At 49.1% G+C, this 12974-nt stretch overlaps 1 protein-coding gene across 2 annotated transcripts in view; it reads left to right on the top strand.

Annotated features, from left to right (window-relative positions):
* The first annotated feature begins 750 nt into the window (after nucleotides 1-750).
* Nucleotides 751-12974, top strand: part of LOC141258003 (kyphoscoliosis peptidase-like) — a 94769-nt gene continuing 82545 nt past the window's right edge. For both annotated transcript variants that reach the window (XM_073672992.1, XM_073672990.1), the window contains exons 1-2: nucleotides 751-842; nucleotides 9009-9074. In XM_073672992.1, the coding sequence (XP_073529093.1) occupies nucleotides 794-842; nucleotides 9009-9074 (115 nt within the window). In that variant the 5' untranslated portion in view covers nucleotides 751-793. The remainder of the gene's footprint in view (nucleotides 843-9008; nucleotides 9075-12974) is intronic.

Raw genomic sequence — 12974 nt, 5'->3', positions numbered from 1 at the left:
AACCTCATCTCTTGAAGCTCTGGTTCAACCTCTGGTTCAGAATAGCCTTTTTTGCCTAATGCAGCTGTTGCAGCTACTGCTATTGTGATTGTGCATAACTACAAGAATTCAACTTAAAAATAAACTTTCTTCTGGAATCTTCATAAGTGCCTCTGCAGTCGAGTCAAGCTATCTGATGAAATCTCTTTGTGCGAGTACTGGTACATAGAGACAGCATAAAAATGGTGTCTCAGGAGCCGCACACTCGCAGTCCAGTTATGGAGTCAGAATAAGTAGTAATATGGTAGAGTAACTTAAAGGGTATAGTAAATTGTTTTAACAATTATACAAAGCTATGAGGCATTGAGCAAAAGATTAGGACTTTCAACCATTAAGAGCGCTGCAGGATATGCAGATAATTTGGTGAGGTATATTCACTTTTCTGCAGCAGAACCTAATTCCATGATAAGTGTGGTTTGTTAGAACCTGTGAACCGAGTGATGCCTGTGGGATGTTACAAGACCACAAGAAGGACACTATAACCTACAGAAATAACATCAGCTCCACAGGCCACTGTAGCCATGATAACCAGGTTTCCCAACTCTGTATATAGGCAGTGTTATACAGTATGCAATATGTGATTTGTGCAATACTCTCTTATGCGTCTATGCAAATAAAATCTGATGACTGTTATAATAAACTTAATAACTTCCTGGCAGTGTTGGATACTCTTAATTGTTCAGGTGCCTAGCTACAAATCACTAATAAACACAGCAGATAGAATAAGTGCGTTCACTTCTGACTGGCATGCACAATGGCTCTATTAGAAATTGATTGCTGTCTAATATGTACCTGTTTTCTGCGTACGTACTTATTGCCTCGCATTTTAGTATACACTATATACGATGTATTATATGATGCAGTCAACTTTTCTATTGATTAGTTTAAATAAGAAATCTAATTATAATTTAAATTCTGTAAACCCTCTTAATTACCTATGTAATGATGTGTGGGTGCATTCTGATCGATGTCTTCTTCAGGCTCCAGAACCACTATGGTTCTATGTAATCACTATGAACCACTATGTAATCGCTCCTCTTCTTTGCCGGCTCACACAGTTACCATTGTGTGGGGTTGGTGCTACTTCCATTAATGTAAACCTATAGAGCCTTAGGACAAGGCTCCATAGATTTAGGGCTAATCCAGAAAACTCAGACGATTTTTCTTTAATTGTCATGCATGTGTAACATGTTGACATGTCTTTCTGGTAATGAGCTCATATTTATGACAGTGTAAATTTCTCCTGCAATGACTTAGTCTGGCCATTAGGGGTCAGCAAGAAACAAGTAAAGAAAAAGCCCGGGGATCTGTGAAAAGCCCGGGAAAAGACTGATCCAGGAAGTTCAGAGAGAAGGCGACGTGCGGGCTGATGCTGTTTTTGACGTTGGAGAGCTTATACAGACTGGAGCCAGACTGTGTGTCCAAGGAGAAGCTGTGCCCTGTGAGTAACTGAGATATGTGACCGGTCACCAACTGTGTAGTCAGTTAGGGAAAGCTAGTTAGTGATTCCAGTAGTGCTGAGAACTGCCTGGTGTATATCACTGCTGATGGACTGAGCAGGCTTGATCCAGGGATTGTGAAGGATCTGGTATACTAAGACTGTGCACGTGGATACTACAAAGGAGCCCTGTTGTGAACTACACTTTGAGACTGAGATTGATTCTAATTCCTGCTGACACCTGGATGTGCTGGAGAGCTTGGTGAGAAGGAGAAGCAGATCAAACCCTGTGGCCGGAGATCAGAGTCTAGTTAAAGGTTTAGTTTGTTAACTGTTTGCATATGTATTAAGTCTGAGAGATTTCTCTTTGCTCTTGTAAGAAGAGAAACTGTACACTGTATAGGTAACGCGTTGGTAAAATATATATGAGTGTTCTCTAAGGGGAAAACAAGGGTACCCAGATCTCATTGTATTAGTGTGGGAGGGGGGTGTAAGGTTATATTCCTGGGAGGACCACGTGCCATGTCCGCGGTAACTTCCTGGGTAGGCCCCGTACTGAATAAGGGTGGGAGCGGCATAGCCCAGGGGTAGATTGGCTCATCCCCGCGAGATTGGCACTTGGGCTCTCTTGGGCTGCATAACTTGTATTTTGTGTTAGTGGCTGTTGTGGCCCATATTTTGTAGAATTGTTTAACCCTGTCATTTTTGTAACCAGTAAAAAGAAAGTTATTTTCCACTATACAAGGTCGGAGTCATTCATAGCAGCGCCATATTCCTCATACACATTCGACTGGCGTTCCGGTCGTTACATCTTGGCATAGTTGGCAGGATACGGTGCTCGCCATGAATGGTGACAGTAGCGTGGAAGGTGCTGCAGCGTCCGCTGTAGTACTCCACCCCCCTTCTCCCGTTGTGACCGGTAGAGACTGGTTAGTTGGTTGCTCTGCAACGGGCGCACTACTTAACCACCTGGCCAAGTTTGATGGGTATAACTTGCTGTTCAGTGATTGGGTAGGCAGGTTGAAGAATGCCATTGCCTTGCACGGTGTCAGCTCTCAGCTGCAACCGGAAGTCGCGCTGAATGCTCTGGAGGGGGATGCCTGTAAAGTTGTCTTGTTAAAATGCGAGGATAGGCGAAAGACGGTCGACGACATCATCCAGATACTACAGTAGGGAAAGCATTTGATCACGTGGCGGCAGCAGGGCAACTACGAGTACAGTTTTTCGCCCGGACCCAGAGAGACGGAGAAAGCCTGATCCAGTATGCTATAGCACTGGAGGAATTGCATCAAGAGATCAAAAAGAAGTCGCCTGTAACCGTGGGTACTGAAGCCGATGTCGACAGCATTCTTCGGGATCAGTTCATCGAGGGGATACGGAGTGAGGCGCTAAGGAGCGAATTGTTGCTGAAGGCGCTGAATACCCCTGGTGTCACCACTGCCGAAATACAGGAAGAGGCGGTAGCACGGACTTTGGAAGTGAAGCCTGCTCTGCAGTGGAGTAGCCTGCAAGTGACTAACACAAGAGAGCCACGACCAGATCCTGTTCAGACACAGCTGGCTGCTTTGCAGAAAACCGTGGAAAACCTGACGGAACAGGTACAACAGATGCAAGTTCGGGGAACGCCTCTGATATGCTCGGCCTTGACGAATCCTTCTATTCCCCTTTATGATCAACCCCCTTATACCTCAGGAAGGACGCCGACTGCTCCTAGACCTGAGGCATTCGGAGGTAGGGCAAGAAGACCAGTTCAATGTTGGCGATGCCGAGAACTGGGGCATATGCAGCGGTACTGCCCGAGGAGTCTGCCAGCTGAAGTCCTGCCATCGGTAAAAGGGAGGCCCTTGCTGTAGTTGGGCATATGGCCAGGCAGGAACGAAAATCAGCGCCCAATGTCTGTTCCGAGGATCTGATTGCAGAGAGTCCCACGTTGGATGTGCAGTTTGCAGGAAAGAAGGTGGCGTGCTTGATGGATAGCGGATCGGAGGTGACGACCATGCCGATGGAATTTTTCAAGACGCACTTCGAAGAGACTGTCAAAACGGAGTCAGGACACCTGCTAAGGCTGAAGGCCACTAATAATGAAGAAATTCCAGTGGCAGGCATCGCTTGGATGAGAGTACAGCTGTGCGGCCAGGAGTTGGGAACCAAAGGAGTGGTGCTCGTGAAGACTCAGGCGAGGCTGAATCTCCCGGTGGTTCTGGGAATTAATATCCTGAGAGAACTGGACTTCCTTTTGTTTGAGCGCGATGGTCCGAGATACTGGAAATGAGCGACACCCCACAAAGCCACTCAGAGGGCCCTGCAACAGGTGGTCCGTTCGTGCGGCATTCAAAAGAGTTCGGCTGAAGGAAGAGCAGTGGGAGCGGTGTATGTCCCACGCGGGTCTGCCGTTGTAATCGCTCCGGGTCAAGAGAAGCTTGTGTTGATGCCGGTAGGGGCGCACAGGAAACTGAATGGTGTGGAGGTGATTCTGGAACCGGTGGGATGGTCAGAAGATACAGATAGCCCGATGATAGCCCAAACACTGGCCATTGTGCAAGATGGAAGTGTACCAGTGAGATGTCTGAATCTGCCGAATCATGAGGTGACTCTGGCAGTGGGCACGAAGCTGGCTGACGTGTATGTGTGTGGTGAAGGAGTCATCCCCAAAAGCCAGTTCACACTGAGGGCAGACCGCCAGATCGCCTGGACCCTGTCGATGCAGACGACAGCTGAAGAATCCCCCATGCCTGAGTGGAATGGCAGAAGGATTATGGAAATCATGGGAGTGGATGAGTCCCAGTTGACTCTCTAACAGGCTCGCAGACTGGAGGCTGTGCTGTGGGAATTTCAGGCTGCCTTCTCCAGGGGAGATGAAGACTTTGGTTGCACCAAGGCTGTGGAGCACGAGATACCCACGGGAAACACCCCCCCAATTCGGGAGAGATATCGCCAGATCCCACCGAGTCTTTATCAGGAGGTCAAAGGAATGCTGGCGCAGATGCTGGATAATGGGGTGATCCGGCCGAGTCAAAGTCCTTGGGCCGCACCGGTCGTGCTGGTCCAGAAAAAGGATGGGACCATATGGTTTTGTGTTGATTACCATAAGCTGAATGCGCATACAGTACGTGATTCCTACCCATTGCCCCGGATCAAGGAATCCCTGTCTGCCCTGGGAAAGGCGAAGTACTTCTCCACTCTTGACCTGGCCAGCGGCTACTGGCAGGTGCCCGTGGCTGCTCTAGATCGGCAGAAGACAGCATTCATCTTGCCGATGGGACTGTATGAATTTAATCGAATGCCCTTCGGACTGACTAATGCTCCAGGAACATTTCAGAGGTTAATGGAATGCTGCTTGGGCGATTACAATTTCGAGTCTGTGCTGATCTACTTGGATGATGTGATTATATTTGGAGATTCATTCGACGACCACCTGAAGAAGCTCCGGCAAGTGTTGCACCGACTGAGAGACAATGGACTTAAGATCAAGCCAAAGAAATGTCACTTGTTCCAGACACAGATCGAGTATCTAGGGCATGTAGTGTCTGCTGAGGGTGTGCGACCAGCACCGAGTAAAATTGAGGCCATTCAGGGGTGGCCCCGTCCCAAGACCGTGAGAGAAGTACGAGCGTTCCTTGGTTTAGCTGGATACTACCGTCGGTTAGTGAAGGACTTTGCTAAGGTGGCTGAACCACTGAATGAGTTGTTGAGAGGTACGGCACAGGGGCCCAAGAATCAGCCAATTCGGTGGACTGACCGACAGCAACAGGCATTTGATTGTGTCAGGGCCGCACTCGTACAGGCACCTGTACACGGATGGAAGTCTCCATGGTCTGGGAGCTGTGTTAGCCCAAGAACAAGATGGGCGTGAGAGGGTCATCGCGTATGCTAGCCGGTCTCTACGGGACACCGAGCGAAATCCGGACAATTACAGCTCGTTTAAGCTGTAGATGTTGGCCCTGGTGTGGGCCATGACTGAGAAGTTTGCAGAGTATCTGGCTGGTTCTGAGATTCTCGTGATGACGGACAATAATCCGCTTGCACACTTGGAAAATGCTAAGCTTGGAGCCCTGGAGCAGAGATGGGTAGCTCAGATGTCCAAGTTTAATTACTGGATTCGGTTCCGTTCGGGTAAAGAGAACTCCAATGCTGACGCATTATCACGAGTGACCCGAGGTGCACCCGAGCATGGGGTGGATGAAGACTTCGAGGATACTGAGATCCCCGATTTGAGGCGATTGCCTGTGTTCGTGGACGTGGCACGTTCAAGTGGGGTGGCGACACGGGTCGCCACGTTGCTGAGCAAGACTCGTCAAGAGTGGGCTGAGTTACAGGACGCAGACTCCGAACTGTCACGAGTAAAGAAATGGCTGAGTCAAAAGTCCTGGCCCGATGGGAGAGCAAGAGCCTGGCTGGGAGCCGAAGGACAAAAGCTGCTAAGGCAGTGGGATCGATTGGTCATAGCGGAGGGGATACTGTATCGCTGGATCTACATAGCAGCGGAGCTGGGGTACCGTTGGCAGGTAGTAATTCCAGCTTCAGTGGCTCCGGACATTGCCCAGGAAGCTCATACGCGGGGTGCACATTTCGGGCCTGAGAAGACTTATCGTTGGCTGCACCGGTACGTGTACATGCCTGGCTTAGAAGAAGTTGTGAGAGAGGTGTGTGGTAGGTGCCGGGCATGTGAGCTGAATAAGTCCCCAGAGCAGAGGGCTCCTGTCCAGACAATCGTGACGTCTGCCCTACAGGAAGTGCTAATGGTGGATTATTTGTCAATTGGGTACGCCAGAAGAGGTCATCAGTCATGTCTGGTCATGACTGATCACTTTACTAAGTTTGCCGTCGCTGTCCTCACCAAGGATCAGACTGCTAAGTCTGCAGCGGAGGCAATTTGTAAGCATTTCATCCAGGTTTATGGATGTCCTCAAAGGATACATTCAGATCAAGGTGCTTGCTTCCAAGGTCAGCTCATAACGGAGTTACTGCAAGTCTATGGGATTCAGCAATCCCGGACAACACCCTACCATCCGCAGGGAAATGGGGCCTGTGAACGGTTCAACCGAACCTTGCTCCAGATGCTGAGAATGCTTGAACAGAGGCAGAAGGAGCGATGGACTGAGTTCCTCCCAAAACTTATGTGGGCCTATAACAATCAGGTCCATAGCACCACAGGATTCACTCCGTTCGCGATGATGTTCGGTCGGCCTGGGCGAGAGATTGAAGAACTTAGTATCACTGTACCCGATGAACCAGAATATCGTACAGCCAGTGAGTGGGTCCAGGATCATCGCCAAAGGTTGCGTGAAATCCACCGGATAGTAAAAGATTGTGTGCAGGATCATCCCCACCGAGATCGGGGGCCGGTGCACCTAGATGAGTTCCGGGTGGGTGATAAGGTGCTAGTACGAGTCACGCGTCCGGGAGGGAAGTTGAGCGACAGGTGGGAGGAAACGCCCTACACAATAGTGGAAAGGGTATTCCCAGGGGGAAGTGTGTACACAGTGGTTCCCGAAGGGTGCATTGGACCCCGTCGCACAATGCACCGGAACTGGCTAAAGAGGTGTATGTCCGACACACCTGCCTGTCACCCTGAGTCACCTGCGTCACCTATGGCAGTTGCACCGAGCAATGTTGAATGCGACTGTTGGGATGACTTTGGGGTGAGACCATCGGACGTGCAGAGTCCGATAGCTCAAGTTCCAGGTGTTCCAGACACCGCCCCTGATGTTACTGTTCAACTAGATGCGGTGGACCCTCCATCGAACTCGGCAGGTACTGGTTTGCGGAGATCGGAGAGGAGCACAGCTGGTGTTACCCCGATACGATATAATCCTGAGGAGTATGTGTTACATATGAGTGGTACGAAACCATTTGTCGGGATGCCAAATTGTGAGTGGGGTGGAGTGTAACATGTTGACATGTCTTTCTGGTAATGAGCTCATATTTATGACAGTGTAAATTTCTCCTGCAATGACTTAGTCCGGCCATTAGGGGTCAGCAAGAAACAAGTAAAGAAAAAGCCCAGGGATCTGTGAAAAGCCCGGGAAAAGACTGATCCAGGAAGTTCAGAGAGAAGGCGACGTGCGGGCTGATGCTGTTTTTGACGTTGGAGAGCTTATACAGACTGGAGCCAGACTGTGTGTCCAAGGAGATGCTGTGCCCTGTGAGTAACTGAGATATGTGACCGGTCACCAACTGTACAGTCAGTTAGGGAAAGCTAGTTAGTGATTCCAGTAGTGCTGAGAACTGCCTGGTGTATATCACTGCTGATGGACAGAGCAGGCTTGATCCAGAGATTGTGAAGGATCTGGTATACTAAGACTGTGCACGTGGATACTACAAAGGAGCCCTGTTGTGAACTACACTTTGAGACTGAGATTGAATCTAATTCCTGCTGACACCTGGATGTGCTGGAGAGCTTGGTGAGAAGGAGAAGCAGATCAAACTCTGTGGCCGGAGATCAGAGTCTAGTTAAAGGTTTAGTTTGTTAACTGTTTGCATATGTATTAAGTCTGAGAGATTTCTCTTTGCTCTTGTAAGAAGAGAAACTGTACACTGTATAGGTAACGCATTGGTAAAATATATATGAGTGTTCTCTAAGGGGAAAACAAGGGTACCCAGATCTCATTGTATTAGTGTGGGAGGGGGGTGTAAGGTTATATTCCTGGGAGGACCATGTGCCACGTCCGCGGTAACGTTCTGGGTAGGCCCCGTACTGAATAAGGGTGGGAGCAGCATAGCCCAGGGGTAGATTGGTTCATCCCCGGTAGATTGGTTCATCACCGCGAGACTGGCACTTGGGCTCTCTCGGGCTGCATAACTTGTATTTTGTGGCTGTTGTGGCCCATATTTTGTAGAATTGTTTAACCCTGTCATTTTTGTGACCAGTAAAAAAGAAAGTTATTTGCCACTATACAAGGTCGGAGTCATTACACATGTACCACCCATTTGTCTGTTCTTATACGTCTGTATGACATCCATGTGACATTCGTGTATTATCCGTTTTCGGACCTCTACACTAAATTATATACATGATCAAATACAGTTTCCTAGGTTTATAATAGAAATCTATCCATGAAAATCGGATACCACTCGGATTTTCCGTTTGGGATCCGCTTTTTATTTTTACTCACCCAAAGACTTGAATGGGTGAGTCTCATCCGAGACTCGGAAGAATGTAGTGCATTCGTCGATTTTTTTTCTTACAAACGGTAAGGCCAAGAGAAAAATCGTTCATCTGAGCAGCCCTAATGAATAACATGGGTCAGTGTGCAGTCCATAGTCTGTCTAATCAAAACTTGGAAAGTACACATCCGATTTATATGCTCGTCTGCATGAGCCCTTATATTGAGAAAGTGACAGCCGCTCCACACATCAACCCCTGAGTGATTCTGTGTTTGAAATTTTTATCTATTCTAGTCCGATAAATTGCTATTTTTCTGTGTCTCTTGAAAAACAGTGTAGAATTTTAGATAGATGCTAAGTGAGCATTTATTACTGCCTTATTTCCAGAGACTCTATAAGGTTCTAATTTTCTGTTTGATGAAAGCTTTAGGTCAAAGAAGAGATGGAAAACCTTGTCTCAGCATTTTCTCTAGACTTTTCAGTAACAAAGGTGAGAAATATTACTTTTTTATTCTTTGGTAATGTTGCATAAAACGTGTTTGGTCTACTCTGTTATGAGATATTTTGAATATGGATGTTTGAGTCGTAATCTTATTGAGCATACAATTAGAAACATGGTTACAGTTGTGACAGAGTCACTGGTGTGATACACGAGGGGAGGTATGTGTCACTCAGGTTGCGAGTCTGTGTGAACTGAAATCTACTAAATTTCTGCCAGCATGTTATATGCTGGGGGTTAACTCACTAAAAGGGTGTTGTTTTTTGTGAATGGCAAAGAGGGTGGGAAGTCATTCACACTACCTCCCCTCAGGGTGTGGTTGAGCAAGGTTTAAATGCTCACTCACTATTGTGTCTGGTCTGTATTGTGTGGTCTGGAGAGTGAAGTCTCCAGGCTGTGTTGGGCTGAAGCCAGAGAGGATCACCGGAGGACTGGTGTTGCTGAGACTGCACTGTGCTACCTGCAGCGGCAAAGCCTCGCTGGCCAAATGACTCTGTTATACTTTATCTTTTGTTTTCTCGTTAACCCCGAGAGGGACTGTTTATTTTTATGGGATGCTTCTGGAGTTTCTGCCGCACAATAAACCCGCAGGAAGTTTACCTGAGCCGTGTGTTCTGTGTCTGCATCTGGAGAGCCGAGCAAGTCGCGTTACCACACGGTACAAACATGGATTTTAAGAACACTTTTGACGTATTGGTAGAGAAAACATTCAGAATATAATCTGATAACCTAATACAGTCAGTATCTTAATTTCTTCATCCTACTGTTTCTTTCAACTCTTTTTTGCTTTCAACTCTTTTGCTTGGACAATCAATTTTTGTTATAAAAGTCCCCTCGTCAATATAAATTGATCACAGGGTGCCTGACCCAAAATGTCAGTGATCAGACTGTGACACGAAGTGTTTAATTTCCTTACAGTGCCACCAAATGGCATATGAAGGTATAAATGTGTTCTTTGCAGCTGAACCATGCTATGGGCAGCCAAAGATTGAATAACTCAAGATTTATTAAAGGTGATCTGTCACAAAATTTTAGAATACAAACTGTATGCATTAAGAAATAGCTTTTCTTGGTCTACTGAGACTTGTGTAAATCTGTGCCAGTATGACTCTATAATTATGTTTAAAGTTTTTTTGTCTTATATCAAAAGAAAAATATTATGAGTCAGCCCTTGCAATGTGTGTTTTGGATCATTGTCATGTTGGAAAAGTGCACATCTATCAAGGGCATGAAGCAGAGGTGTATGTAGGTCTTCTAGCACCCGGGGCAAGAATTCAGTTTGCCCCCCCCCCCCACTGCTTCCCCAGCACATATGCGACTTGCACACTAAGGCCACGGCCCCACTATCAGTATTTGGTCAGTATTTTTTCTCAGGAGTGGGAGCCAAAACCAGGAGTGGGTGATAAATGCAGAATTGGTGACTTGTTTCTATTATACCTTTTCTCTGATTGCTCCTCACCCGGTTTAGGCTACCACTCCTGAGATAAAATACTGACCGAATACTGACCAAATACTGATAGTGGGGCTGTGGCCTTAGTCACATGCTGATGAGCTGCTATTCCTTATTCTCTCTGAGAGAAGCAGGAAGAGAAGCTCGTTGTCACTTGACTGTAAGTATGAAAATCGCATATGAGTGAAGTGGCCATGTGATGACTGATGGAACCTGCAAGCAGAGCTGAATCCTGACAGTGAGGATACTACACGCTGTGAGGATTGTCTACAGGGCTTCATTTTATAATTAATGGGCTCGTCTAGGTTTGAGATGAAAGTCTGCACTGTATGTGACTGCAGGCTTCTGAATTCTCTCAGCGCATGCACTGCTCACTTTTAGGATTCTCTCTTGCCGTGGCAATGTGGCGCCCCTGACGGTTCAGTCGCCACAGAGGTACTGCACCTCACCCCGAGGTGTGGTGTCTCCCTTCTCTCAGGTAAGGAGGGAGTGCTGCACGGAACCCCAAACACCTACATCCCACACTACACTGCTCCAGGCCAGCTGGAGGGGCAACATGCAGAGCGCAGCTGCTGAGCCCTGGCCCTGGCTGGAGTGGGGGGGACCCCAAAGGTAGGGGGAACCAGTAGTGGGTGTGGGTGGAGGAAGTGTGGCGCCCCTGAGGGTTTGGTCGCCACAGAGGTACTGCACCTCACACAGAGGTGTGGTGTCTCCCTTCTCTCAGGTAAGGAGGGAGTGCTGCACGGAACCCCAACACCTACATCCAACACTACACTACCCCAAGCCAGCAGGAGGGGCAAGACGCAATGTAGTTTTCTGCTGAGCCCTGACCCTGGCTGGGGTGGGGGGAACCCAAAGGCAGGGGGAACCAGTAGTGGGTGTGGGTGGAGGAAGTAGTTCATGGGAGCACTCATACAGTAGATATATAAAGGGTAGACATCTTAACAGTGGGAGTCGGAGAACAGTGTGTGGTTGAGTAGGAACAGTACGGGAGCAGAGTCTCTCTAGGAGCTCTGCTCCACCACAAGGGCCTAGGACTGAGGCCCAGGAGGGGAGCAGGGAGTAAGCTCCATTCTACAGAAGGGATCCTAGGGGGTACGGCGAGTGCAGGCGGCACCCGTACACCCCGAACCTGCCAGGTGTCAGGAGGATCTAGGCCGCAAGAAGGGGACCGGCCCCTGGCCCAGTCGTGCAGCTTCAAGCCTCGGCTGAAAAAAACGGAGGCTTCTGGCTTCTATAGCCACAAGCCAAACCCCCACCCCAATCCAAGTAAGGTCAAGCAGGTCTGTGCAACTCCGACGGACAGGGGGGACCTCGGAGCACCCGAACAGGATTCTCAGTGGGAAGCACAGGGCAGGAGGGAGAAAGACCCAGCGTGAAGTCGGTCTAGAAAGGTACATAAGAAAGTGGGGTTCTGCCAGGTACACCCGAGCTGCCTGAGGAAGGACTGAACCCCTGCCCGGTGAACGCAGTGCGACACGGGAGGCTTGCACCAGTACAGTGCACCTGTGGACTGTCTAAGAACTGTGAATAAATCTTGGATGACTGCATCGAACTGCCTCCGTCCCTTTCTTTCACTGGCGCCATTTCCCTCCCTGCACTACAACGCCCAGTGCACCTCCATTCTTCTACACTGCCCTGAGGCCTGCTCCACCTGTGGGGAGCCATTCCATCTCAAGCTGCCCTATCATCTGCCTCAGAGGACTGTTGCAGCGCTGGTGATCCTCACCAGACACCACAGGTGGCGTCACGACAAATCCCCTATAAATATGCCCCCTTTTGGCACTGACCGCCCTGGGTCACGGACCGGGCAAGCCACTGTGATATCCCCCGGCATTCGGAGGCCCGGCTGCCGAGTACCCCCCGGCCCTGGGGGCACATCATCTTCTGGCGTCACGAACAGAATGCGTGACCAGCCCGTTGTTAGCCTAAGGACTGTTTTTCTGCATTGAATGTGGCGCCCGCCCCAGAAGAACGGGCGCCATTATGTGCGTACTCAAGGAAAACAATATGGAACCTCCCATCGTGGGCCAGATCCCAGAATGACGTCAAAAGCATGCCCTGCCCCTTGCAACAGTGACTGTCCGCATAGATGTGTCCGTCAAGGTAGGGAGGCAGTCACAGGGAGTGACCGACAGCAGATCGCCATGGGACTGGCCCCAAAAGAAGAAAGGAGGCGGAGAGAAGGAATGGAGACGGGGTGTGGTCCCAACCTGCATAGTCAGACCGCACCCGGCAGCCAGTATGGAGGGGAGCAAAAGCCCAGCCTCCGCCTCTGGCCTGCCGCAGCAGCAAGTCACCCCCCTCACCATGGAGGGAGAGATAGAGAAATTGTCCCCGGAGGACGTGGAGTTCCTCGAGAGCGAGGTCCTCGAGCTGGGCCAGCAGGCAGCGGTCGCTAGATGGAAAAGCGAGCTGCTGCAAACGCTAGCGGCACGACG

Source organism: Phyllobates terribilis, unplaced genomic scaffold, assembly GCF_046119375.1.
Source record: "Phyllobates terribilis strain yellow unplaced genomic scaffold, ASM4611937v1 Scaffold_3__8_contigs__length_932513732, whole genome shotgun sequence".
NCBI lineage: Eukaryota > Metazoa > Chordata > Amphibia > Anura > Dendrobatidae > Phyllobates > Phyllobates terribilis.
This window is presented reverse-complemented; position numbering and strand designations above follow the sequence as displayed.